The sequence below is a fragment of the Macaca nemestrina genome, chromosome 4, assembly GCF_043159975.1.
Source record: "Macaca nemestrina isolate mMacNem1 chromosome 4, mMacNem.hap1, whole genome shotgun sequence".
Lineage (NCBI taxonomy): Eukaryota > Metazoa > Chordata > Mammalia > Primates > Cercopithecidae > Macaca > Macaca nemestrina.
Genome location: NC_092128.1, coordinates 74,876,866 through 74,904,645, shown reverse-complemented (window position 1 = coordinate 74,904,645; position 27,780 = coordinate 74,876,866). Strand labels below are relative to the sequence as shown.

Sequence of the window (27,780 nt, the reverse complement as noted above, 5' to 3'; positions counted from 1 at the left end):
GATTAAGAGTTTTCCCTTGGATGCATTTTGAAAAGACTATTAGACACCCCAGTGGGCATGTCAACCAGGTAGCCTGCTGGGCGCTGCCCAAATTCCTTACGCACTGTTTATGAACATAAGAAAATGATTGTTTGGTTTAGCAGCTACCCTTGGGAAATATCTCCAATCTTCCTTTCTTGCCTTAACCCATTCTAATATGGCTTGTGTTCTTTGGACTCATGTAGAATTTGTTCTTATTAAACCACCCATTGTATCCATGTTATCAAATTAAGTAGTTGCTTCTCTGCCATAAGCATACTCAACTCATAGCCACTTTGGACACAGATCATAACTCCCCCTCTTTTCGAATACTCTTCTCTTTTGGATTCATTGGTTCTACTCTCTTAGGTAGATTCTTCTGCTCTACCTGGTGTTAACCAGGGTGCCTTAGCCAATGGTATTCAGTTGGTGGCCAGGCTGTGGTGGCTGGGCTTTCATTCATTTCTGCTTCTTTGGTGCCAATGGTTAGAAGGTTGGTTTCAGCTGACCACTTTCCCTCTCCATATGTTCATGGCCTTTCATGTGGATGCTCTAGTGCAGTGGTCAGTTTTTTTACATAGAAGCTCAAGGCTTAAGAGCAAGTGTTCAGAGAGAGCAGAGAAAGAGGGCAGTAGTTACAAGGTGAGGCTAAAGAAGCTTCCCCCCAGATAACTAAAGGCTATAAGTAAAGCATGTTGGTATTGGCTGGCAATATTCCAGAAAAGATGAAAGGACAGTTATTGCAGAAGAGAGAAGGTGTAACTGGGACCAAAAGCCTTGAGAAGGAAAGAGACATGCAGACAGCAGAGAAGAGAGACATGGTTGTACAGAGGCACCTCCTTTGGGTCTTTACTCAAGGGCCCCCCTATCAGTGAGGCCTTCCCTGACTGCCTGTTCTTAAGTGGAGGGTATTCTTATTCCCTTTCTTGCCTTATGTGTTTTCTCCATAACATATGGGCATATCCATAATACACACATGCTAGAGCATTATATATGCCCTAGTGACATGTTTTGCTGATTTCTCAATTGACTCCCCCCATTGGAATGAACGTAAGCTTGGGGAAGACTTTTTGTCCTGTTATGTAGCATCTAGAACAACACCTGGCACATAGCAGGTACTCAATAAATGTCAGCTGCGTGAGGAAATGAATGAGCTGTGTGGGGGATGTACTTGAGAGCACTATAAAGTCAGAGTGATGTTGAGAGAAAGATGCTTGAAATCCAGATGTTGGAAGGTGACACAGAGTAGTAGCCTGGTGAGAACAGTTAGATCTTAGGGGTTCCTACTACAGCCCTCCCTTCCGCACCTTTTTGGCTGTCACCATGATCAAGCGCCTGAATCCCTCTGAGCCGCAAGGACCTGGCTGGCACAAAGTGAGTGCTCACCAAAGCTTGACTGTCCTTTCCCACCTCTGTTTGCTTCAGCTTGTTTGATCTCCCCTCCCCGACCGGACTAGGCACCTATTCTCGGTCTTCTCTCTTTGCAGTGGCAAGAAGCAAAAAGGCGCTTGGCTGAAAGCGCTCAGCTCCGGCGTGGGGCCTTCTGTGTACCTGGTCCGCCCAGCGAGCTGCGGACCCTGCGGGGAGGGGCGGAGCGGGCCAATCGGCGCTGCCCCAGCTAGGCTGCGGCTGCAGGTAGGCATAGCCTTCTAGCCCGTCGGTGTCTGCGCCCATCGATCCGTCTGTCTGTCCCCGACCATGGCGAAGCTGATTGTGCTCACCCTCTTGGGGATGGGACTGGCACTCTTCAAGAACCACCAGTTTTCTTACCAGTAAGTTGGGTTGTGGTGAGGGCTGCAGCCTTCGTCCTCCTCACCCCCTGCCAGCTCCATGAGCCCCCAGAAAGTAGGGTCCAGGCTGTTAACAGAACATTTACTGGCAGGTGCAAGATGTACACTCTGCAGGGGTTTCCTAAATGTTTGTCCGGCTGTCATGTGCCCCTTGAAAACAAACTCTTGCTCATGGCCTGTGACATGGGATAAGGAGGCAATTGCCAGGGCTGTGAATGCCCAGGTTGTCAGCATACATGAATTAATTTTTCATGAAGATTTGTGTGCCCTGGCTACAGATTCACTTCCCAACCCGGAAGGAAACTAACTAGCCAGGCTGGGGGTTCTCCTGATATTTTGTGAATTAGAGAAAGGAGTCCCCGTCCCTTCTGCGCCTTGACTGCCTGGCCATGGCAAACCTTCCAGGCTTGAAGAGTCTCAAATTGAGGCTACTGAGGGCCACAGCAAAACTGCGTGTGGACCCGAGCAGGTGGGAGCTAACGTGTGCCGTGATGACTTGCTTCAGTGGGGGCAGGCCGGGAAGAGGGAGCCCTGGAGCCAGCATCTGATGTCCTGGGGTTTAGCTCTGCTCCGTGAGTATGGGATTTTGGGCAAATCACTTTACATCTCTAACCTTCGCTGCTTCAGTAAACTGGAAACGGTAATACACACCTGCCTGGGACAGAGTAGCTATTCAATAAATGTTAGTTCCCTGCTTCCCTTTAAAGTATTTAATAAACGGTTAAGTGTTACACAAGGAGGGTGGGGATATTTTAAGAATGTATCAAAAGTTTCATAACTTGTAACAGGAGTTCATAGTCTAGAGATCATCCTAGTCTCTAAGGCTTAGTCAACAAAGCCTTATTTACTCTAAGGTAAAACCCAATCAACATTAAATATAAAAAAATTATATGTGCTTATGGACTAATTAGAAGCTTATATTCAGAATGAGTTTTTACTAATTATTGTGGAGGTTTTTCTAATTTTTTTTTAAGTTACAGAGTGCTAGAAAAAAAGAAGCAGTTGGTAATCTTGGCTTTTAAATCATGTAAAAATTAGTTTGTGAGTTTGTATTATAGGTTTATTATAGGAGATTATAGGTATAGATAAAAATATATAAAGGATGGGTTGCTGAGCCTCCTGGAGTGGCCCAGACAGAGGAAGGAAGGGAAATTGTACCCACTGTTGGAAACCCCTAAAACCTAGCTACTCAACTGGGTCTGGGGACCAAATGCCTGAGCATCACCTAGGGGCTCCCTGCACATGCAGAATCTCAAGCCCTACCCCACACTATTGAATCAGAACCAGCGTCATTGAACAAAATTCCTGGGAGATTAGAGACCATGAATCTGTCCCAGGGAGAGAAGGCAAGAGATGATATCCTGAAGCCTGCATCAAGGAGCAAGCCAAATCCCCAGGGTGGATGCATCCTTTTTTCTTCAGACTTGGAGTGTATGTGTGTGGGGCTCACAGGAAGCTATATGTGTCTGGGCTGGAGGGAACTTATGGAAGCACACAAGCGATGCCCCAAGAGATTTCTGAGTTTCCCAGGTGGGAGCAGCACAGAGAAAGGAACTGGGAGAGTTCCGCTAGACCACGAGTCTCCCACCTTTGTAGTCGCTGTATGTGCCGCACAAGTCCAAGGAATGCCTTGGATGATGGTAGAAACAGCTCCCCTCTCCCACCCCAACTTGGGCTATGGAATGTTGCAGCGCTGCATCTGTATGGCAGCTTCCTTGTCCCTACATTGCTAATTGCAATACGTGAGTCCACTGAGTTTCCCTTCTCAGAAGGAAACCACAAAGCTAACGTTGGGCCTCTCAATGCATTTCTGCCATTCCATGCTTACTGTAGGTAACACACAGTTGTGGGAAGAGAGTAGTGGTGGATTCCTGATGACCTGGGTTAGATCTAATTTCTGCAACTTTCAAGTTATTTTACTACTTTATTCCAGAAAAGTTCCAGCCTGTTTCTCCACCTGAAAACTAGGGGATAATGATACATATTACAGCACAGATGTATGTGTGTGTATATATATATATACTATATTTATATAAAAATATAAAATATATATACGCATACATATATAAATCAGGCATATAGCAGGTGTCCTGTAAATGTTAGCTTTTATAGCTGTCATATGTGATCTCAAAAATGCACCTATGAAACCTAATGAGTGATACTTGAATATGTATTATAATTATACCTCATTGAAACTCTGAGATAAGGACAAATAATCCTCCAACCCTCCAGCCTCCCCGAGGAGCGCAACCAACGCCATCTTCTCAGTCTGAAGTACTTGCCTTGTATCTCCACAAAACACTTCCGTGGACATTTGCAGAGTACCTTCTCTTTGCAAACATTGTGTTTCTGCTGGAGGTTATAGGAATGAATAGGATGCAGTCTTCACTGCAATTTTAAAGTCTACTAGGAGCAAAAGAACAAAAACTGACAACTGTGAAACTGACAACTATGGTCAGAAAGTTGACAGTTGTGAAGGTTCCTGAGGGTAAACTAAGGAGTTATTACCCAATACAGAAGACTGGAGAAGCTACAAAGCATCACGAGTAGGGGTCTTCCCAGTGGGTAAGGGGCTAAAGAGCATTCTAGGTGAAGGGAAAAGTGTGAGCAAATAAAGAGGTATGAAAGAGATACAGGGAAGAGTGCTTAGTATCATGACACCTAGTTTCAAATCCCAACTCCACCCTCTTAAATAAGAAACCACGTGCAAAGTACTGAGTCTCTCAGTGCCTCCATTTCCTTACCTACAAAACAGAGTAAACACTCATCTTTTTCTCAAAGGTGGCTAAAAAGATTAAATGAGGAAGTATGTGTGAGAGCCCTTATTGGGGCTTGGCACATAGTAGGCCATGAAAAGGAATTTGAATGAATGAGGCACATGTAGGAGCAGAAAATAGACTGATGAGAGTGAATTTGGCCCCAAGAAGAGTTTGAGAATGGATATGGATTTCTTAATGCCTAGGCAAAGATCTCTGCTTTCTTCTGTGAGCAGCCAGCATGTGTTTTCACTGAACACTTCTGCTTTGGTTTGGATGTTTGTCCTCTCCAAACCTCATATTTGATCTCTAATGTTGGAGGTGGGGCCCAGTGGGAGGTGTTTGGGTCATGAAGATGGATCCCTCATGAATAGATAAAGGCCTTCCTTTCGAGTGAGTGAGTTCTCACTCTATTCATTTTGAGAGAGGTGATTGATTGGAAAGAGCCTGGTACCTCTCCCCTCTCTTACATCCTCTCTCATCCCGTGATCTCTGTAAGTACTGGCTCCTCTTCACCTTCTGCCATGAGTGGAAGCAGCCAGAGCCCCTCACCAGATGCAGATACCCAATCTTGAACTTTCTAACCATCCAGAATCATAAGCCAAATAAACCTTTTTTCTTTATCAGTTGCTCAGCCTCAGGTGTTCCTTTAGAGCAGCACAAAGCAGACTCAGACAAGTTCACAGCAAAGGCTGTATGGTTTCTGCACAGAGTTCAGAGTCTAGTGAATCAGGGACGTATCTCAGACAATGACCCTTATCTCTTAGGCCCAGAACGTTTGGACTTAAGCCTTTGACAAGATATTTCCTAATAAATTGAAAATGAGGTAGAAAAAATATGAGTTGGATGATAATAACACAGGTGAGTCAGTTTTCAGGTGCCTCATCCAGCTTTTAAGCAGTGTTCTCTGTAGATTTTGCCTGGTTAGAGAGCTAAATGTGAACTTTGCATTCACACTTGAATTCCAATCTCTGCTCAGCCACTTCATAACTCTGTGGCCTTAGAAAGCCACTTAATCTTGGTCATCTGTGACTTAGGGAAAAATAACACCTCATGGAGATGTTTGAGGATTAAACGAGGGCATATACGGTACCTGAACTGTAGTAGTAATGATTATCCTGTAGAGATATGACATTTTTGGGCCACAAATTGGAACCCAAATCAACAGGTGCTGACTTAATGCCTCCTTGCCCACCCTGGGCTCTCTTTAACTAGGATTATTCTACCTTTTCCAGGCTAGAGATCATCTTCTAGCCTGAATTAGAATAGGAGCTGAGCAGTTCTGCCTTTCTCTATCTTTTGTGAACCCATATGTTTAGTGACCCTTGTGAGTCAGGCAGTGTGAGTATTCTTCCCATGTGGTTTTGAGTCTAAGAAAAGTGAATTTGACTGTCCTTGGTGTTTTTCACAAGTCTTGGCCCATTCAGTGATTTTATGTCCTTGAATCTCTCCTTCCATGCCAGTCTTTGTGTTGTCCTTGGTTATGACCATCACCCTTAACATCTTGTACCTGCCCTTCGGTTCCTTGAGGGCATGCTACAAATATTCACTACACTTTCCCTAGACCAGAATTTTTTCAAATGGTGGGTAACAAAGTCAATTTAGTAAATAATTACTAACATTTTAAAATAAAACAGAATTGAACAGAAAAGTTAGGAATGTATCACACAGATTAGGGCAAGTATTGTTTGTGAAGCTTGATTCAGATGTGTGTGTGCATGTGTGTGTGTGTGTGCATGTGCTGGGTGTTTGCACCATATAAAATACTTTTCCTAATGTGAGTCTCCGTCTGAAAAGTTTGTAAGCCATTGCTCTATCACTTCCCCTTTTATTTCCTTATTGTGAATTTTTGCAATTATAATGTCAGATTTCCATTTTTGAAATACCTTTCCATTTCTTAGGTTATGGACAGATTCCAACTTTCTGTTGACGTCTGCTTTCTAAGTTCATATCCATCAATTAGGAAACCACAATCTCCTCACAGTCCAAGCCTTCATCATCTATTCATTCATCTCTGTATTTCTAGTACCTAGACTGGTGGTTCTTTACTCTGGTTGTACGTTGGGACAAACTGTGGCACTTTTACAAAGCAGATTACTAAGAGGCACCCCTTACCTCTTAAGTCAGATTTTCTTAGAGAGTGAAAATGATAGCCAGTGACCTGGTGGTAGGAATATACTCGTTTTTTCCTGAATGAATAAATGAAAGATCAGTCGCCCCCAAATTCCTATCATTTTGTACCATGTCAGTAAGAATTTTATCTAGCGTGTCTGTTCCCCCTGTAGCCCATCCTCCTCCTGTGAGTTCAAGTCATCAGGAGGACAAGTAAACTTCTTAGCCTATCTGAAGCCAGATAAGATTTCTAGGGATATTTGAATAATTGTCACTACCTGCCTTGACAATACTGTATCACTAGTTCTCAAAAAAAAAAAAAAAAACAGTTTATTGTTTAAATCTCTTGGTTGTGCTAACGTCGTCTGTTTCTTTCAAATGCCGCATCAGTAGCTTCACTCTGCTCAGGCAGTTGGCTGGTACTTCCCTCTCACATCTGTTCATTTTTCCTTTGTCCTTTACTCAGACGTTCTCCATGGTGTTTATGCACTCATATCTGATAAGTTGCTCCTGTGTATGTGTGTGTGCGTGTGTGAGTGCACCTGTATGTGTGAAATGCCTTTTTACATGCAGGCCTTGTGCGTGATTTTTTGAAGTTACAAATCCTTTCAACATACCTGTATTTTTCAAGCACTACGTCACAAAGCAGATGCCCAGTCCAGTCTGTGGAGTTAGACTGAGCAGATGAGTAGGAGGCTGCCCATCTGTCAGCATCTCTAAAACGTCAATGGAATAAACTGGAACCATGTTGCCATTTACCCGGACTTTCCACCTAGGAGTCCTTACACATTGATGAAATTGCTCCTGTGCCTGCCTAAGTACAAAGAGCCCTGGAGAGGGTACTGTGTATCTCTTGTGTGTACCTATCCACCTCTGCTAAATAAACACTAAATATTGTACCCAGAGTTCCCCACTTGTCTTGCCCTGGCCTTGCCTGGAAAAATTGCAGGAAAAACTCTGGAGTTGAAACTCAGACAAAGTACAGTGAAGGAGAACTTTGTGGGTTGCCTACCTTTGCAACTTAATTATAATTTCTGAATAGTTTTGTGTGTGTTTTCTTTCTTTCTCCCCCACAGAACACGACTTAATGCTCTCCGAGAGGTACAACCCATAGAACTGCCTAACTGTAATTTAGTTAAAGGAATCGGTATGTATGTGAGAGGAAGAAGGGTCTCATTTGAACTTCCGGTATTTTTTTGCTTTTTGTGTGATTAATGTGCCTGTTTAATTTTGTCGAAAAATAAAATTTTGAATCAGGAGAGTCAGTGGTAGTTAATGATAAATACCATGTTTTTTGACTTTTGACTTTACTAACATATTACCAAGGTGTTGGCAGTTTTGGTTGGTTGTTTTTGATCAATAGAGAAAAAAAAAAAAAAAGAAAAGTAGAATAAAGTTTGATTCCATGGTAATCTAACTTGAGGAGACGGCAGAAGAGGGGCAGGAGAGCCAGATAAAGCAGTGAATAAAGGTAATTTTTTTTAGAAAAGCTCTGACAGGACTTTGCAATTACCACAAGGCTTCTCCTTATGTGTATCTCTTTTGATATTGGAGAGGAAAATTTTTTCCAGAAGCTCCCAGCAGATTTCTCCTTAGATCTTATTTGTCAGAGCTGGAGGACAGGCTGGTGCCCTAGTTGCAAAGGATGCTGGGAAAGTAATTATTGAACCTCCAATGTGGGAGGCAGGCCCTGTCAGCAAAGATAAAAGGGTAGGGGAATAGCAGCTGGGAGGCAACCAACAAGGAGAGTCCCCGGGCTCAACTCTCCAGCTGGTTCCAACCAACAAGCTTTGTTATTTGAGGACAATTTTTTTGAGATCATGCTTTTGTGTATTTTGGGTATTTTTGTTGTTGTTGTTGTTGTTCTTTTAGAATTATTCATCTCAGTTGATTAAGGCTCAGGAGGCTAGACCAGATGACTTAGTATCATTAAATTTCACTAGATATCTTATGGTGCAATTGTTTTCTAGAAAAATACGATATTGATATCAAATATCACTGGGTTTTTGAAAAGCATACTTTTCACTAAGTGTATAAATACCTATCAAATAGTTCATTTTTCTCTAGATAAATTGAAATGTTAAAAATTTACATGTACTTAAAGTATAACTAACTTGAATACAGTAATATTTAACTGATGTTTGTAATTAGTAGTAAAAATTCATATTCTGGATCACCTAAAATGTATCCCCATTTTAACTCAACTATTTGGAATTTGCTTATATTTTCAATATGGCTTTCCAAGGGTTTAATTTTTTTGGAACTATTAAGTATCAACACATATTTGTAGTTTACCCTGTATCTTTGGAAAACAGCAAGTTCTTTTCAAATAATCATGGCTTTTGTATATTTTGTGAATTTCCATGAACTTTAAGAGGTTTCAGTCTTTGAGGAAAAAGCTCTAGTCCATCAGTTTAAAACAAATATACTAAGTGTAAATTTTAATTAAACTTGTTAATGATATTAATGTATTTTTAATTTCCATATAATCACATTCATCAATTTGAATAAATGAAAGATGAATTATTCTGAACCTGTTAAAGAAGAGTAACATATAGCCCCAGTTTCAAGAGAGGTGTTAAGAAATGGATCCACTTCCTGCAGTAATATGAAACAACCTGTACTTTCTATTCTCTTTTCTGGCAGAAACTGGCTCTGAAGACTTGGAGATACTGCCTAATGGACTGGCTTTCATTAGCTCTGTGAGTGTTTTCTTCCACTTTTCTGTGTTCTAGAACGTTTTCTAGGACTGGCAGTTTAAGTCTTTCACTTAGGCTTTCTGTATACCAATGCCCACTTTCAAATAAAATGAACAGCCGTGGTTTAAAAGACAAATTGTGTATGCATTTACACCTCTGCTATAATTATGATCATGCGTGTTCCATGCATATTTGTGTTCTTCGGTCTACATTAAACCATATTACCTTAGCTTCTATAGCAGCAATTTGTTTGTGAGTTCAGTGTATTCAAGAATGTTTTCCCCTCAATTGTCTATTCCCTGAAGCACTTAAAATTGCCATATTCAAATATTTGCTAAATTAAATATACATTTAATGTATACTACTTCACATGTCATTTCAACTTTCACATTTTTAAACATATTTCAGAATAAGCCCTCTAATTTAACATTGTTGATAGGTCCCAATTCCCAAGCTTTGAAGAGAGAATCCACCATATTTGTTGAAACTCTCCTGCATATAGATCGCTATGGTAGCTGATACAGTGCAAAACAAAAGAAGTCCACCATCTGGCCTGGGGATCATAACATAACAGAGTGGATAGGAAACAATAGACAATCATCCAGTCATTTAAAAACCTTTGCTACCTCTTGTAATTTATTTAGTCCAGTTTTCTCTTACAAAGATAGTAGATTAGTCATCCTGCAAAGCAATGTCTTGCAAACATTTCTTGAGCAACATAAGGCATATTTTAAGCAAAATCTTATATGGGAACCCAATATATAAAACAACAGCTTTGTTGTTTTGATTGAAGGCTAAGAAAGGAGTAGTTCCTCCGACCCACTAAACCTCTGTCTTTGAGATGCTTCCAAGGACCTACGAGGGAACAGTGTAAAAGCCATAACCAATATTGTATCTGTATTCCTTGCTTCTATCATTGAAGACTATTATTAATTGCCTCTTGGGTCTGCTCTTCCATTTTTGATCTTTCTCATGGGCTGGAAGCTGTAGTGTGGTGCACATATGATTTTGCTGCAGGGGATGAAAGGGTTTGTGTGGGGTGGCCTAGTGGAGCATGTGGCTTCCAGAAGACTTCTCCTGGGGACCCATCATGCAAACTAACTTAAGAGGCTTCCTATGTGGCCATCTGGCTAGCTCTGTGGTTTGGAGCAGTCAACACAAACCCATGGCCCATGCAGCGTCTCTATTAGCATTTAAAGTACTGGTATTGTGCTTGATTTTTCTCCTCCATGGTTTATAAGGGATTACAATATCCTGGAATAAAGAGTTTCAACCCCAACAATCCTGGAAAAATACTTCTGATGGACCTGAATGAAGAAGATCCAACAGTGTTGGAACTGGGGATCACTGGAAGTAAATTTGATTTATCTTCATTTAACCCTCATGGGATTAGCACATTCACAGATGAAGGTAACAAGATTTACTGTTTATTAAAATCAAAACCAAATTTAAAAAACAGAAAAACATGCCAATAAATGAATTATTTTTTCTCATCCAAATGCAGCATAATCATGAATAATGTTCTTACTCTGGGTTTTAAACTTACCCCCTATGTTAATTGACCCTTATAGTAAAACCATTAGAATACTTGAGAATGCTAAAATATTTAAGATTTGTAAAGCACCTGATTTTGTAAAATACCAACATTCACATTATCCCTATAATTACCATAATAATAATATCCAGCCCTGATCATTATAGCTTTTCCATTGTTAACAATTTTCAAGACTCAGGCATTTACAGGAACAGATTTTTCTAACCCAAGGCATCTGCAACCTATAGGTCCAGTGACAGAAAGTCACCATGGTCAGTTTTCTGCCGGCCCCATCACCTTTAGTGCCTCCTGTCTGCTGGTTCCTCTGTTCTGTGTTCAAAATGCTCTTCTGCATGTTGGTCCCTTTCAACACAACTTGTTGATGTCATCCTTTATGTCTTTACCCCATTTCTTCCTTTCCATTTGCTGCTACTTCCTTGTCTCTATATTAATTTTCAGCCCCAGTTGCACATGGTAGCACCTGAAGAGTTTTAAAAGACTCGATGCCCAGCCCCCAGCTCGATAGATTCTGATTCCAATAGTCTGAGGGAGGCCTGGATCACAGTACTTGTTAAAAGTTGTTCAGTTCATAAAAATGTCAGGCTAGGGTTAAGAACCACGTTTATACCCATTACCTCCATTTCATCATCAGACAATCACTCATTCAGTTCCTCTTCTGGACTTTCCCCACTGTGGGTGGCTAAAATTGCTGCCTTGAGAATCATCAGTGATGTTCCTATTTACAAATCTCCTCTCTTCCCTTCGTCCCTCTCCTTCCTTCCCTCTTCCCTTCCTTCCTTCCTTCCATAACCTCCTTTTGTTTTTTGTTTGTTTTGTTTTTGAGATGAGTCTCGCTCTCTCCCAGGCTGGAGTGCAGTGGTGCAATCTTGGCTCACTGCAACCTCCACCTCCCGGGTTCAAGCAATTCTCCTGCCTCAGCCTCCTGAGTAGCTGGGACCACAGGTGCATACTGCCATGCCTGACTAATTTTTCATATTTTAGTAGAGACGGGTTTTCACTGTGTTGCCCAGGCTGGTCCGGAACTCCTGAACTCAGGCAATCCACCCACCTTGGCCTCCCAAAGTGCTGGGATTACAGGCATGAGCCACTGTGCCCAGCCTCCTTCACCTCCTTTTATGCTGTTGACCATTTTCTCCTTCACAAACTTGCTCTTCCTTGATGCTGCAGTGCCCCTAGCTGCTCCAGTTCTCATCCTACTGCAGGTTTCTCCCCAATTCATTGTTTTGTCACTCATTGCCACTTCCCTGAGCACTACCCCAGAGGTCTGATCTTTTACTTCCTCTTTATTTTCTCTATTTCAGAACTTTCAAACCAGTGTCACACTGCCTGCTTTCTAGGAGGACATCCCCAAATAGGGGTATTATTATTATTCTTTTCACTAGTCCTTCACTTTTAATGCCGCAGGTGCTTACTAGACACTTCTATTTGGGTTCCTTTCCTATAGACACTTTAAACTCAAAATGTTGAAAATGATTTTCCATCCTTTTATCTTTCCTTCTCTTCCCCATGTAACGCGCACACACACACACACACACACACACACACACACACATACATATATATATCCCTTTCAGTGGACTCTCCACTCATCCACCCATTCATCGCCATTACATTTTATTTTAAAAATATTTTTAAGTGCAAAGAAATATAGTGTTTGATGTGTGGATACTTTTTAAAATAAAAATGAGGTAGTATTACACAACCTCTTCTATAAATTGCTTTTGCATTAAACACTACATCATGGACTCCTTTACATACAGCACATTTGCAGCTGCTTTGCTAAGGTGGTTTGGGATTCGGTTGTGTGGGAGCACTGTAATATAGCTCATCTGCCAACGGATATTTAGGTTGTTCCCACCTTTATGCTCATTGCAAACAATGCCAAAATAAACTTTCTCGCACATGTATTTCCTGCGACTATATCCTTAGGATGAATTTCTAGAAGTAGAATCCACTGCACAAAATGTGAATCCAGGTTTTAATCCTCACTTGAATTTGATTTCCATACCCTCCTTCCTCAGCTATATTCAGGGCCTTTGGATTCTTCCCTTCAAATACCTCTCATGACCTTTCCTGTCTTTTATTGCCAGTGGCATCATCTTGGTCCAGTCCCTTCTCTCCACATTGCTGGATTACTGCTGTAGCCTCAGCTCATGTTACTCCTTGGTTCAAATCGGCCAGTGAGCAAAGCCTGGATCTTCACCTTAAGCCCTAACAGGACCAATTCTGGCTCCCTGTGGTTTCAGCCCTCTCACTCTCCCACTCTCTCTTGCCTTCACTCTGCTCCCACCACAACCTCACTATTAAGTGAATATGTCCAGGAACTTCTGCCCCGGGGCATTTGCACATTTTCTCTCCTCAGCCTGGAATGCTATTTCCCTAGATATCCACATATTCGTTCTCTTATTTCACTTAGGTTTTTGGTCTAACATCCCCTCATCAGAGAGAACATGCCTGACTCCCATGAGGATAATACTTCATTACTCTCTATTCTTTTATCCTGTTGTATTTTTCCCTTGTAGCATTTAACACCAACTAAAATAAATTAAACACTTGTTTGCTGAAAGGGGTAATGAAAATCATCTTAGCAGCTTTCTCTGTTCAAATCTTCTCAATTCAACCTGCCAAATTTTGCATCTTGACATGGCGAAACCCCGTCTCTACTAAAAACACAAAAATTAGCCGGGCATGGTGGTGGGCGCCTGTAATCCCAGCTACTCAGGAGGCTGAGGCAGGAGAATCATTTGAACCTGGGAGGTGGATGTTGCAGTGAGCCGAGATAGTGCCATTGCACTCCAGCCTGGGCAACAAGAGTGAAACTCCGTCTCAAAAACAAAAACAAAAACAAAAACAAAACAAAACAAAACCCACCAATTTGATCATGTCAGAGGTTTCAAAAGACTTACTCTTTCTTAAGGCAAAGGCCACAATCTAACTTTTACTTGCCAACTCTGATCACACATTCTTGACCGCTTAGATGGGTCGCCTTTGTATTCTTAAACTCCCACTGACCCAAGGAAGCTGCTTCTGTTTGCTACTATCCTCTCAGATGTTCTGTGAAATTTATCACCTTACACTGTGTAAATTACACTTGAGCACACCTTCTCATATTGGGAGTTCCCATAGTTTTTATACCTTTCATCACAACTGTGCATCTTGTGGAGACCATTTGAACTGGAAAACTTCAAGAGTTCTTTGGAGTTTTAGTGTCAGTGATACTCATTCTTAATTTGAGAATTTTTTTTTCTCCTGTGGAGTTTTGAGTTTTCAGAGACTGTCACTGGTTCTTCCTTGAGCCACTTTTCTCTGGAACAGGAACAATCACAAATGCTTCTCTCTACAAAGAGATGAAAATATTCCATCTGCCTGACATCCTAACTACTAGCTGGAGGTGGGTTGAAATTGGTTTTTGGAGAGAGGGCTGACAGTGAGAGCTTAGTTAATGTTTCATTTTTGTTTTTAATCTCCTCTCAGATAATGCCGTGTACCTCCTGGTGGTGAACCATCCAGATGCCAAGTCCACGGTGGAGTTGTTTAAATTTCAAGAAGAAGAAAAGTCGCTTTTGCATCTAAAAACCATCAGACATAAACTTCTGCCTAAGTACTGAGATACAGCACATTTCTATTTTCCTTTAGCTGTAGTGGATAGTTAATCCACTTTTGGTTTTTCCTTTTGGCCAGAGTAGGTATGGCTGTTCAACTCTCATTTCTAATGATCACAAACTCCTCCACATGCTCTTCTGAAGAACGTTTTGAGGACTCAAGCCCCTCAGAGATGGCCCATTCTTTTCCTCTCTTTCCCAGGCTGGCTCCTGGCCTCACGATCTCCATTCAAGTTATTACCAGGAAAAAATCCTGCTCTTCTTCAGAACCAGACTTAGTATTTCAAACCCAAATAGGCTTCATAGATAAATTTGACGTCATGAGCTTATTTATTTATATTAAAAAGTAGACTCTGGGAAGTTTCCATGAATTAGAAACACAGACCCAAGAGGAGACCCTAAATCAAGTGCATGTAAGACCTCCTTATACTGCCTCCACTGCTGTTTGATTGCACGAAATGTATGCAATAGCAGATCTGTGGTAACACTCAATTCCACCCTAGGCGCCTTCACATAACATATGGTGAAATAAAACACTCAAGGATCCCCAATCTCAGTCAGCTTCCTCACATGCCCTATGAAGATCTGACTTGTAAGACCAGTGATGGATTTAGGAGAACAACCTGACACTATCTTCTAAAACATTTACCTCCAACTCATTACGATTGTCTAGAATCCCAACCTATTTTTGTATAATTTATGTTATACAAAAATTTGACCACCTCCATATCTGTAAATCTAGATGTGTACTCTTTGCAGGTACCTAGCTAAGGGCCTGGTATGTGGTGTGCACTCTGTGATACCAGGACCCCTTCCTCTTCTTTCTTATCAGGTGGTTTGAGGATGAGGAAAATGAGATTGGAGAGAAATTGAGTTACTGGATGAGGGTCAATCAATTCACTAGTGACTAAGTAGGAACCCCCGCTCAGGTCATCTTCTGCTCCAGTGGGATGAGTAAAAGTCCGGAGAACAGCTTTTGGTAGAAGAGTTCATTCATACATTCATTTAACAAATATATTTTGGAAAGAGAATAAAGTTACTGAGTGTTTGGAGAATGTGAAGAACACCAAGATTTAAAGTAGAGAAAAGTATGTAGAATGGAGAAGCTGGGTTAATGATAACACTAATAAATGAGCTTTCTCTGTACGTCAGGTGCTGCACTAACTAATTCAAACAGATTATTTTATTGATGTTTTACAAATACCTTCTGAATTAGGTGTTAGTATTATATCCATTTTGGATTTTTAAAAAGTTGAGGCCTGGAGTAATTGTTAAGTTCCCCTAGATGACATCATCAGTAAATGGTGCAGCTGTGATTCTAATCCTGGTAACATGAGTTCAGAGCTGGTGCCTTAAACCGCTACAAAATAGTGAAAAAAATTATATGTTTTAACATTTAATCTTGGAAATCTCAGATTTGTCTAAGTTACCGGGTTGGAGTATTTTTTTCTTGAGCCAGTTGCAAAATTGTTGGTCTTAGGCAGCATAGAAGGAGACTGAAAATAACCACGGTGCCATAATTAACTAGAGTTCTGCTCTCTCAACCCAAGGATTAGCTGTGTGTATTTTCTTCTTTGTATTTTATGGTTGTTTATAACATTAATATTCCAATTACTAATTCTATTATAATTTAAACCTGTTATTATTCATATATCACAAGCATTATTATTGGTCATTTACTGTATGCCAGGCATGGTACGAAGGCCTTTGCATTCATTATTTCATTTTATTCTTACCCTAGCCTTTCAAGGTATACAGAGAAAACAGAGGTTTAGAATAGTGGCTCAAAATTTAGTGATAATGCTGTGGCCCCACATTATGATAGCAAGCAGTGTCAGGATTCAAATGAAGTCCATCAGATTTCAAAGCTATTACTCTATTACCCTTTAAAAATTTGTTATTTATTTACTTATTTTACTACACCCCCATTTCAGCAATAAAAAGTTATTGCTCTAAACCATTGCATTCTGCTCCTTTCTGTGAAAAACAGACAAATGATAGTCCAGCATACTAATTTCAGAAATTTACTTTTAAAAAACAGAGAGTAAAATCAGATTGCAGATTTATGTCTGGTGCCCGTCCAGACTAATCCTAAATTCCGAGACCTTTTTTTTTTATGTTGTAATAGTGGCTACCATTGATTGAGGATTTATTGAATGTCATGCTCCCTGCAAAGCACACAACAGGCATTGTCTCATTGTAATTCCCACTGCAACTCCACAAATTAAGATCCTGACCCTTAGTCTTCTACTAATGAGCTGTATGACTTTGAGAATATCATTTAACCTCTCTTTACAGATGAGAAAACTTAGGCTCTGCATGCCTGTCTAACTTGCCTGAGAGCTCAGAGCTGCGTCAGAGCTGATGCGCTGGCCACGACGCCCTCTGCAATAGAGCAGAGATAATTTTCTCCCAGATCATGCCCTCGGGAACTTCCATCACCTCAATCAGCAAAGAATGACTCACTTATGTGTTCACTATTGTACCTATTAAAGCAGAAAAATAGACTCATATATCTTACATTTTCAGTGACAGAGAGAGAATCCTAATCAGAAAGCGGGGGGCGGGGGGGGGGGGGAAGCCATAGCATTCTATTTCTGAGGATTCTTGTTCATGGACATTTCATTCAGTTTAGAATCACGAAATCTTAAGGCTGGAAGATAGACCAGTCTATCATCCTGCTTTCATAGATAAGGAAACTGAGGTCCTGATATGTGAAAGGATTGATTTTTCTTAGATCACACAGCTAATAGTAGCAGAGCTTTAACTAAAATGCAAGTATCCAGGCTGCTGGTTCATTATTTTTTCAGTTTCTTATGGGAGTTAGTTCTATGTGAGCACAGATATGTGAGCACATTTTTGCCCTGACAATGATTTCTGGCCTGATTTAATTTCTACTGAATTTAGTGTATTTACACACACACACACACACACACACACACGATGTAACACTATTTTAAGATACATATAAAAGGATTTTTATGTTACAGTGCTATAATCACTTCCTCAGATTTCTTAGACCAATGATTGTCTTTAAGAATTGTATTGGCAGGACTAATTTCATATTAATTCTGTTCCATTATAGCTAGCATGAAGGCTCCATCCCATATCTTGATTTTAGGAATAGACGGCGATGAATGTCAGTTCATAATCCTGTAATGTTCAATACCTTCACCTTATATATGATGTGTGTATGTTTTATTTGCAGTTTGAATGATATCGTTGCTGTGGGACCTGAGCACTTTTATGCCACAAACGATCACTATTTTCTTGACCCCTACTTACGGTCCTGGGAGATGTATTTGGGTTTAGCGTGGTCGTATGTTGTTTACTACAGTCCAAGCGAAGTTCGAGTGGTGGCAGAAGGATTTGATTTTGCTAATGGAATCAACATTTCACCTGATGGCAAGTATGTGAACTCTCTGAAATGTAGTGAATTTACTCAGATTCTCAGGAGATATCTTGGAATATATTCTTTTTAAAAGTAATATGATACATTTTAACATGTTACCCTAGTGAGATAAAATCAGGAAAAATGTAAAATGTCTTAATTTTTCAGGGGGTAAAATTTATCAAATCAAAAATTTCGTTGTGAAGGCATATTGGTTTTGTTTCCTTTTTGGAAAAAAAGTACATTTTAAGAGGGGGAACTGTGATGAAGATTTAGTATGTCTGAATAGACTTGTTTTGAATAAAGATTCGAGTGTATAATGAGATGAATAGTATGCAGGTATACATATGTCAGTAGTTCAGGTTTATGACAAGATAAGGAATTTGTACCAAAATGTAAATCAAGACAACACTTCCTTCATCACGAAAGTATTACTGTGAAAAACGTCAGTTTAAGCAGTGTGCTTAGTGATGTAGTTGATTTATAATGTTATCTCATGGGGCCCTACAACAAACAATTTGCAAACCAACATTGGTCTGGAGACTGCATTTTGGGTAGCATTGGTATATGCATTAAATATCTATATCCATCCATATATATGCCCTTTGTCATCTTGCATCATCATCAAGGATTTCAGAGTCAGTAACATATGCTTAGAAAGAGCAACAGGGGCCAGGCGTGGGGGCTCATGCCTGTAATCCCAGCACTTCGAGAGGCCAAGGTGGGTTGATAACCTGAGGTCAGAGACCAGCCTGGCCATCATGACTAAACCTCGTCTCTACTAAAAATACAAAAATTAACCAGGCATAGTGGCACACTCCTGTAATCCCAGCTACCAGGGAGGCTGAGGCAGGAGAACCACTTGAACTTGCCAGGTGGAGGTTGCAGTGAGTTGCAGTGAGCTGAGATTGCGCCACTGCACTCCAGCCTGGGTGACAGAGCAAGACTCTGTCTAAAAAATTGAAAGAAAGAGAGAGAGAGAGATAGAGAAAGAAAGAGCGAGCAAGTGAGCAACAGGGACAGGGACAGCTTTTAATTATTCATATCATGGACCAGTTTTTGAAAATAGAAGATAATCGAGCAGTAATTTCTTTTTTTGTTGGGGGGATGCACAGTGCTTAGACTAACCCCAGATCTTTGTGGGGTATGACTAAAGCCACAGAGTCGGGACCAGACTCAGGACAGAAGAGGAGGAAGACTTCTCTCGATCGATCCAGGCCAAGCAGCTTTTCTTCTCTCATAGTTTTCTCTGGATTAAAACAAGGAGCTGTTGTCAAAGGGCTTTCCTGCAACTTTCCTGGGAGAGAACTCACTATCCCCTGAAATGCAGAACCTGGGGCTTGACACAAATTGACAAACCAAAAGAGAAACACTGTAATGCATTTTACTCCCAGATACTAAAAGTTGGTGTTAGGGTTAAGTTCCTTCCATACTGATAAGGACAATTACGTCCCCTCCTTCAGAAATAACTTTGCAGAGATTAAATCCCTCTGTGCATTGTAAACTCACTGAGTTCTTTCAGAATTTAGTGTGTTTGAGATGGGTTCCATTTTCCATTCCTTAAACGAAGTTCTTCCCTATGAATAGTTATTACAACTTCATCGTAATCTCTCAAGTTGTGTTACTTCTAGTACTTTGACGTAGCTCTTTCTTCTTTGAAGGTATGTCTATGTAGCTGAATTGCTGGCTCATAAGATTCATGTGTATGAAAAGCATGCTAATTGGACTTTAACTCCATTGAAGGTAAGATGTATTAACACTGTAAGTTTGCAGAGTGATAATTAGATTCTAATTGATTTGTGAAATTAAATGTGAAAAGGACTCCTTAATTGGTGTGGGTGAGAACCAATTTTTCACTCCTTTATTAAGAGTCATTAGCATGGTTATGTGTTTGTTGTTCGTTTTTACTCAACTGCAGAGTGGCAAACAGCAAACCACACCTCTCACCCGGGAACCTTGCATTCTTTCTGCTGTAGCAAACTTTGAGCTTGGCATTGTGTTCCCAGATCCTCCTTCCACTCCTCCCTTCCAGCCTTTCTTCCTTCCTTTCTCCCATTCTCCCTCTCCTCCACCTTCCTTCCCTCTCCTCCCCTCTCTCTCTCTCTCTTTTTCCCTCGACGTTGATGGAACAGCCAAGAAGTAGTCTCAACTTGTACTTAATGCTGGGCTGCTCTCCACAATGTTTATGAAGTCCACGCGCTCACAATGGCTGCCGGGTGACCTGGCTGCTCCTCACCTCTCTGCCTTTTTACCTCCAACCATTGTGTCCCTGCCCCACGTCTCCTGCCACTGTCTCAGAATGGGGCACCATTCCCTCTGCTAGGAGAAACCTTCCTCCAGATCTCCATGGCCCTCTCCTTCATCTCCTTTCATTTTTACTAAAACGTCAGCTCGGTCTTCGAAACCTGGAACTGCTCCCTTCCCCTGCATGTTTTCCCTCGCCTTTCCTGCTTTATTTTCCCATTCAGCATGTATTGCTAGCATACTATATATTTTATTCTTCCCCTTTATTACCTGATTCCCGAACTGGGGTGTAAGCTCCACAAGGACAGGCTGTTTTTCTATTTGCTCCTAGTACAATTCTAGTTGGAGCTGCCTAGTTGGCATTTAACAAATACTTGTTAAATTACTGTGGTGGGGCTGGGCATGCTTCAGGGGTTCACCTCCTGTCCCCACCAATTCTGGTCGTTTGAAGGTTGGAGTCAAAAGGGGTGAAAACACAAAGGATAGGAAAGAGAGACCAAGAGCAAACTAGAGCCCTATGAAAGCAGCCCTCTACCTCTGCAAAACAACAAGATGTTGCTTTCCTGCCATAAACGCCCACTGCAGGAAGCACTGTCAGCGCCAATTGTATGACTGTTCCTGTCAGCACATCCGAGGGACTGTCATGAGGGGCCTCACTCAGAGAAAATTACCTTAAAGCAACATTAAATGTAACATTGTGTTTGACATTAAAAATCACTGGCAGGGCTACTTTGGTATTAGCTCAAGTAAAATGGAATTTCACACGCTCACACTGGCTGAGGGAATAAAAAACAAGCTGCAGTTTTAACAATAGATATTTCTGTAAAGCGAAAGTTAAAGAATTTTATGAGAATAGAACCCAATGTAACATACCTTCACCACAGAATGTCAAGGCTCTGCTCCCACCAGGGCGAGACTGAAGGCAAGGGCAATTTCAGCAATAGACCATGTCTGTCTCCCATCATAAAAACCCCAAAAAGGTTATCCATCAATTGACACATTATTCTTTCTTTTGAAAAATTGTATTAATTAATGTCAGTTAATTAATACTCGAGAGTGCCAAGTAATTTGATAAACTAGCCGAGGCTAATCTTAAATTTTTGAGGAGGTGTAGATGGGTTTATGTCCAATCGGATATTATTCAGCCTTAAAAAGGAATGAAGTTCTTGGCCAGCTGTGGTGGCTCATGCCTGTAATCCCAGCACTGAGGAAGGCTGAGGTGGGTGGATCATGAGGTCAAGAGTTCAAGACCAGCCTGGCCAACATGGTGAAACCCCGTCTCTACTAAAGATAGAAAAAATTAGCCATGAGTGATGGCATGTGCCTGTAATCCCAGCTACCTGGGAGACTGAGGCAGGGGAATCACTTGAACCCAGGAGGCAGAGGTTGCAGTGAGCTGAGATTGCACCATTGCACTCCAGCCCGGGCAACAAGAGCAAAATTCTGTCTCAAACAAAAACAAAAACAAAAACAAAAAACGGAATGAAGTTCTGATACCTACTACAACTTGGATAAGCCTTGAAAACATAATGCTAAATAACATAAGCCAGCCACAAAAGGATAAATAGTGTACAATTTACTAATGGGAAGTACCTAGAACAGGCAAATTCATGGAGACAGAAAATAGAATAGAATGCTGATTACTAGGAACTTGGGGGAGAGAAGAACGGGGAGCTATTGTTTAATGGGTACAGGATTTCTGTTTGGGGCTGACTGAAAGTTCTGGAGAGGGATGGTGATGATGGTTGCACAATATTGTGAATATACTTAATGCCACTGAGTTTTATACTTAAAAGTGGTTAAAATGTCAAATTTTATATATATATTACCACGATAGAAATAATTCTCTCCTCTCTCCAAAAAAGATTCCAGGACTTAGTCAATGGATTAGTCACACTTTGATGAACCTCAATTCGCAAAAACCTGGAATATTTGTTAACAGAGAATACCGTTTTTCCCAAAGAGAGTAATTTATTAAGTTTTCTTGACCAAGGAATGCGAAATTTTCCAGTTGCCTTTGTGGGAGTGTGAGATGTGATATGCAGGGGTCTTGCCGTGAGTTAGCATGGAGAGGAATTATTTATTTGCAAGGCAAGGAGTTCACTGTTGGACTCAGAATAGGTTCCCTGCTGGACTGTCAGCACTTCCGTGGCATAAGCTGTGTCTGCTGGGTACCTGGTGCTCTCCAGATGCTGCGTTCCTCGCAGAGCTCATGTAGGAGCTTGGTAATTGCATGTTGAATGAATGGGATCCCAGGTTTCTGTGTCCTTCTCCCACTCTCATCTCAGTAGGTTTCATCTGCCATGGAATTCGCCAATCGGCTATGCCGCTTCCAAAGATAAGAGCAAAGCCCTGCAACAAACATTTCCTCATTTAAAGACATTATGGTACCAGAGTGGTGTGCTGACACTGGGATGGACAGGGATTTAGGGATGGAGAAAGCATGGAGCCGCCTGTCTTGCCTGTCTCTGGGGTAAGAAAGACTGATGGCTCTGCATGGTGGTGAGAATGAGGCTCTGCCACGATGCTTGAGTCCTCTAATCCCTCCCTGGCCATGTGAGGAACAGCTCTCATTTTGAGTAGGAGGCACAAGAAAGCGCTGGTTTTCTGCAGCTGTCTGTTCATGCCCTGGCCTTTACAATGAGTCATGAGCAGTTATTTACAGGGTCTCTGGGCACTGAGGTATGCTGGTCTCTGAGGTAAATGGTAGATATTATTTCTCCAATTGAGAATAAGAGGTAAACAAATAGATGGGATTTCTCCCTGGTAGAAGGCAGACAAGATGATGAATGGTGGAATTAAGAATCATTGGTATTATTTATGATCCTTGTACAAAGCCTCAGCAGCAATCTGTGCAGTCATCAAATGCTTGCAACTTATATTTAGAGAATAAACAGCAGAAGAACAGGGAGTTGAATAACATCAAGAAACTAAAGAACAAACTTTTCCTCAACTTCAAGGCAAAAACGAGACTCTGGGTGATCATTTCTTCTCTGGCGGCACAGCCTATGATTAGCCATTAAAGAGTCCACATTTCATTGATGTTCTTCTCAGAAATGAATCTACATTTCCTGATGGTTTTCTGAATGCTTATAAAAATATCATTTGCACATGCCATTTTAGAAGCAGTTGTTTTATGCTGAACTGAAAACTTTTTTTTTTTTCAGTTTTAGGTTCATGCACAGATGTTGGTACAAATGATTTTGTCTAACTTTTAACAGTCTTTCTTGGTTTTCTGTATCTTTACCCTACCGCATTCTGTCCTGGAAACTGACAAAATACTAGCATAGACGAAATGTCAGAGGAATTTTGTGAGTCCTGTTGAAATGGGGCAGAACTGTATCCTTGGAACCAGCAGTGTGGTGGCCAAGGACAAGAGGCAACTTTTCTCTGATATATTTTGCTCCATCACAATTGTGTTTTACTTTATGTCTTGTTCTTTTCTTGTTTTTAATCTTGTAAGTCCCTCGACTTTAATACCCTCGTGGATAACATATCTGTGGATCCTGAGACAGGAGACCTTTGGGTTGGATGCCATCCCAATGGCATGAAAGTCTTCTTCTATGACTCAGAGAATCCTCCTGCATCCGAGGTTAGTTTTAAAAATGAACCAGATAAGTGACTTTATTCCCAGCCGTTGTTTTTTTCAGTTGAAAACATAATTCTCAATTCTATGTGCAAATAAAAGGGGGGACATGGATAGATGATCCAAATGATCAGAAACAAAGGCTTTTGAAGGTGCTTTAGTCAGCGTCTAGGCAAGAAACACATGGCACACTTAAATTGGATAATTTGAGGGGAGTTTAATCAAAGGACTATATAAAAAATGTGTGGACACAGTGTAGAGTAATCAACAGAGGATAATGCAGTACCTCAGGGCTAGCGAGGGAGGGAGGAAATGAATACCAGAAGCCAGAACAGGTATACGGTGGTGGGTGGAGAGGGTTGCCTGAGAGGAACTTGGCCTCTGGTTAAGGGATCCTCAAAGAACATAATGACGCCATATTGCTATGGTTTAATCATTCATTTGTTACCTGCCTTCCTATTCAACTCCCCCTTCCTGTGTGGTAGTATATGCACAGGTCCATGCAATGGACCAGTCCTGGAGCACATTGGCCAGCCTCTCTAGATCTTCCTGCAGGTGGCAAGATAAATTGCTGGAATTATTTTGGCTTAGAAGATCTCATCTTCCACCTTAGTTACAGTACTCAAAGGTCCCAGTTTTTGTCCATGGTCTTTATTCAGTGAACTATTTTGGGTACAAATAAGAATTTGGGACCTACTTCAATATAGGTATTTGCACATTTACTGAGTTTTCAGTATCTACTAAGGGTACTTATTATTTACATCATATATATGACATCATTTTGACATATTTGTCTGCTGCTGTGTATGTATTGTTAAAGCTGAGTTTTAACAGTCCATTTCACCTGCCCAACAGGAAAAAAAAGTGTTAAAGCCCGTATCTCTTGGGTTAAAAAAAAATCCAAATGCGTATTTCCATTTACATTATGCCTCTTCTATCTTTTATCTCTAGGTTTACAGGACAATTGTGATCATGTTTAATGGAAATCCTTTTTGCCTTTTGCTAGTTTTTGGCTATTAGGGTTGCTGAATGGTATGTTTAACAGAATTGAAGAAATGTATGCTGTGGAGCATTCAGTGCTCAGAACTGAGCAGAATGTTAGATTCTAATTGTTCTGGCTTGTTAGCTCATTTAGTTATCTTGGGTCGTTTGCTATAGCATGGACTTGGTTTGTTTTTCTGGAAAAAATACTTCATTTCTAATGATTGCTCTGCAAAGGAATAGTAAAAAGTAGTAACAATTCATTATCTAATGCACTGCCCCAGAAGAGTGATTTAGTTTTATTAACAAGAAGCTTAGGTAAGCCAAGGTGCACCATCAACTATTTACCTGTAGCTACTACATGTTAATGCTATGGCAATTTCCTAAGACATCTGTCCTTGGTGCCAGCTGTTTTTAAGAGGTCATTTTGAAAGTTCCCACAGACCCTTTTAGATCCAGGCACTGGCCTTCACAGTTGGCCACATTTGTGATGTACATATCCTTTCTTCAAGTCATTATATATTATCATAAAGGCTTAATAATAGAATGTTAGAGTTGAAGGGGAATTTAGAGATAATCTAGTCCCACCTGTTTCACTCTACAGATGAGAAACAAATGGTAAGTGGAAGATCCAAGACACGACCCAGGTCTCCCACCTCAGTGTAGTGAATCACATGCGATTGCTATTTTTGACAGCCAGAATGATCAAATATTGGCTATTTCAAATGGCTGGCTTAACATGATACTATACTATTAATGATGCAATCACATTTCTCCTCAATTAAGTGAAGTAAACTGAACTTACAAAATTTTATACATTTAGAGACAGGAGGTTAACTTTAGAACACCCGAGTATGGTACAGAGATGTGGTTTTTTGGGGGTCACATTTTTTTTTTCTCTTTGTCTGCATTTTAAAAACCAGGAATTAAGTGTAAACATCCAGTTCCCTGACTTACCTGAAAATACATGAAAATGGACCTGAATTACTGCATGGCAACCATTTGGCTGTTGTTGAGCGTATTAGTCAAGGTTCCCTAGACGGATAGAACTAATAGGATAGATATATATATATATATATGTAAAGGGGAGTTTATTAAGTATTAACTTACCTGATCACAAGGTCCCACAGTAGGCTGTCCGCAAGCCTGAGGAACAAGGAGAGCCAGTCTGAGTCTCAAAACTGAAGAACCTGGAGTCTGATGTTTGAGGTCAGGAAGCATCAGCACGGGAGAAAGATGCAGGCTGGGAGGCTAGGCCAGTCTCTCTTCATGTTTTTCTGCCTGCTTTATATTCGCTGGCAGCTGATTAGATTGTGCTGCCCAGATTAAGGGTGGGTCTGCCTTCCCCAGCCCACTGATTCAAATGTTAATCTCCTTTGGCAACACCCTCACAGACACACCTAGAATCAATACTTTGTATCCTTCAGTTCAATCAAGTAGACACTCATTGTTAACCATCACACTGAGTTAACAGCTTCCTCCCTCCACATTTACTTAAGTCCCCACTGCTCCCTAATGTCCCACATCCAGGATGTGCTGCTCATTTGCATTTCCTGCCTCACCCCTGTAGGTTTAATACTCTCCACCTCTGCTAAAGATCACTTGAGATCAGTACCCACCTGTTCCCAAATGAGGAAACAGGTGTGTTAAGTGTAATTTTGGAACAAAATAGGATTTATCTCATTGTATAAGATCATACGGCTTCTTATGGAGGATGACCCTACACATAAGGTTGTTTTAAGTGACCTGACAAAAATGTTAATTCAATGTTATTTCTTTCACAGGTGCTTCAAATCCAGAACATTCTAACAGAAGAACCTAAAGTGACACAGGTTTATGCAGAAAATGGCACAGTGTTGCAAGGCAGTACAGTTGCCTCTGTGTACAAAGGGAAACTGCTGATTGGCACGGTGTTTCACAAAGCTCTTTACTGTGAGCTCTAACAGACCGACTTGCATCCACGCCATAGAAACTGAGGCCATTATTTCAACTGCTTGCCATATTCCAAGGACCTAGTGATCTTAGCTGAACAATGAATGCTGACCCTAAATGTGGACATCATGAAGCATCAAAGCACTGTTTAACTGGGAGAGATATGACGTGTAGGGCTTTTTTTGGAGAATACACTATCAAATCAGTCTTGGAATACCTGGAAACCTCATTTATCAATAAAAATCCTTCTCACTAAAATGGATAAATCAGTTATGTCGATTGTCAGATATTAAGTAACAGTGTGTGACCCCAAAAGTACTTACCCTAAAACATGTGTTGCCTGAAAGCACGTGTATGTATTGCTGTCTTGCCATGTCTTGTTCAGAAGACACAAGGGAAGCAGGCCTAGCTCACGTGTCTTCAGAACTCCAGTACTCGCTCAGGGACTCCAGTTCGTGGGCCAGAAAACTAGATGTGCATTATGAAGTTCCCTTCTACTCCACGCACATAGCAAGTCTGACGATGGCAGTCAGACTTACTCCTGTTTTCCCTTTGATACATGACTTTCTCAGTAAATATTAACCTGAATTATTCCAACTCCCCTTGTACTCTTGCTTTTTCAATTCTCCTGTAGTAATGACACATAGGAAAATCTTAAAATTTTTGGGAGTGTTGTCACACCTGAAAATTAGGAGTCTCTATGATCTTGGCACAAATTGTACCTTAGAGTGTCTTTGAATTGGTGAAAGGAAGTTTGTTCACTGCGATGATTGGATACAGATTGAATCCCATAATTGACTTGGGTTAAGCTAAGTGTCCCCAAGGACTACACTGTTGTTGAGGTGGTGGTAGTGCTGGTGGGTTTTTGTTTAATATTTAAACTTGTTGTGGAGGCTGAAAAGAAAAAAAAATTGAAAGGTAAACAAACAAATAGAAAAGATCAACAACCCCTTTGGCTATCTTCTGAGACATGACTAGGAAGAAAACATGACTTTATCATTTCTCTTATAGAAGCTGATATATAAAGGTTACCCATTTTCATTTATTTGTCTGTTTTGAAGGTATAACCTTCATGCTGAATTACTTCTTTGGGGTGTTAAGGCAGTGACTTTAG

General features: G+C 40.8%; 1 protein-coding gene across 1 annotated transcript; it reads left to right on the top strand.

Annotated features, from left to right (window-relative positions):
- The first annotated feature begins 1,552 nt into the window (after positions 1 to 1,552).
- Positions 1,553 to 26,924, top strand: LOC105475535 (paraoxonase 1). Its single transcript, XM_011730885.2, has 9 exons — positions 1,553 to 1,790; positions 7,753 to 7,823; positions 9,323 to 9,378; positions 10,617 to 10,785; positions 14,405 to 14,531; positions 17,741 to 17,941; positions 19,585 to 19,666; positions 23,631 to 23,759; positions 26,519 to 26,924. The coding sequence occupies exons 1-9, from the start codon at positions 1,717 to 1,719 to the stop codon at positions 26,675 to 26,677; spliced, it is 1,068 nt and encodes a 355-aa protein (XP_011729187.1). The 5' UTR covers positions 1,553 to 1,716; the 3' UTR covers positions 26,678 to 26,924.
- The last annotated feature ends 856 nt before the right edge of the window (positions 26,925 to 27,780 follow it).

Bases quoted from the DNA above. Each gene is read 5' to 3' on its own strand.
- LOC105475535 (XM_011730885.2), top strand. From the start codon at position 1,717: ATGGCGAAGCTGATTGTGCTCACCCTCTTGGGGATGGGACTGGCACTC. The intron at 7,824-9,322 runs GTATGTATGTGA...CTTTTCTGGCAG, and splicing joins TAATTTAGTTAAAGGAATCG to AAACTGGCTCTGAAGACTTG. The intron at 23,760-26,518 runs GTTAGTTTTAAA...TTTCTTTCACAG, and splicing joins AGAATCCTCCTGCATCCGAG to GTGCTTCAAATCCAGAACAT.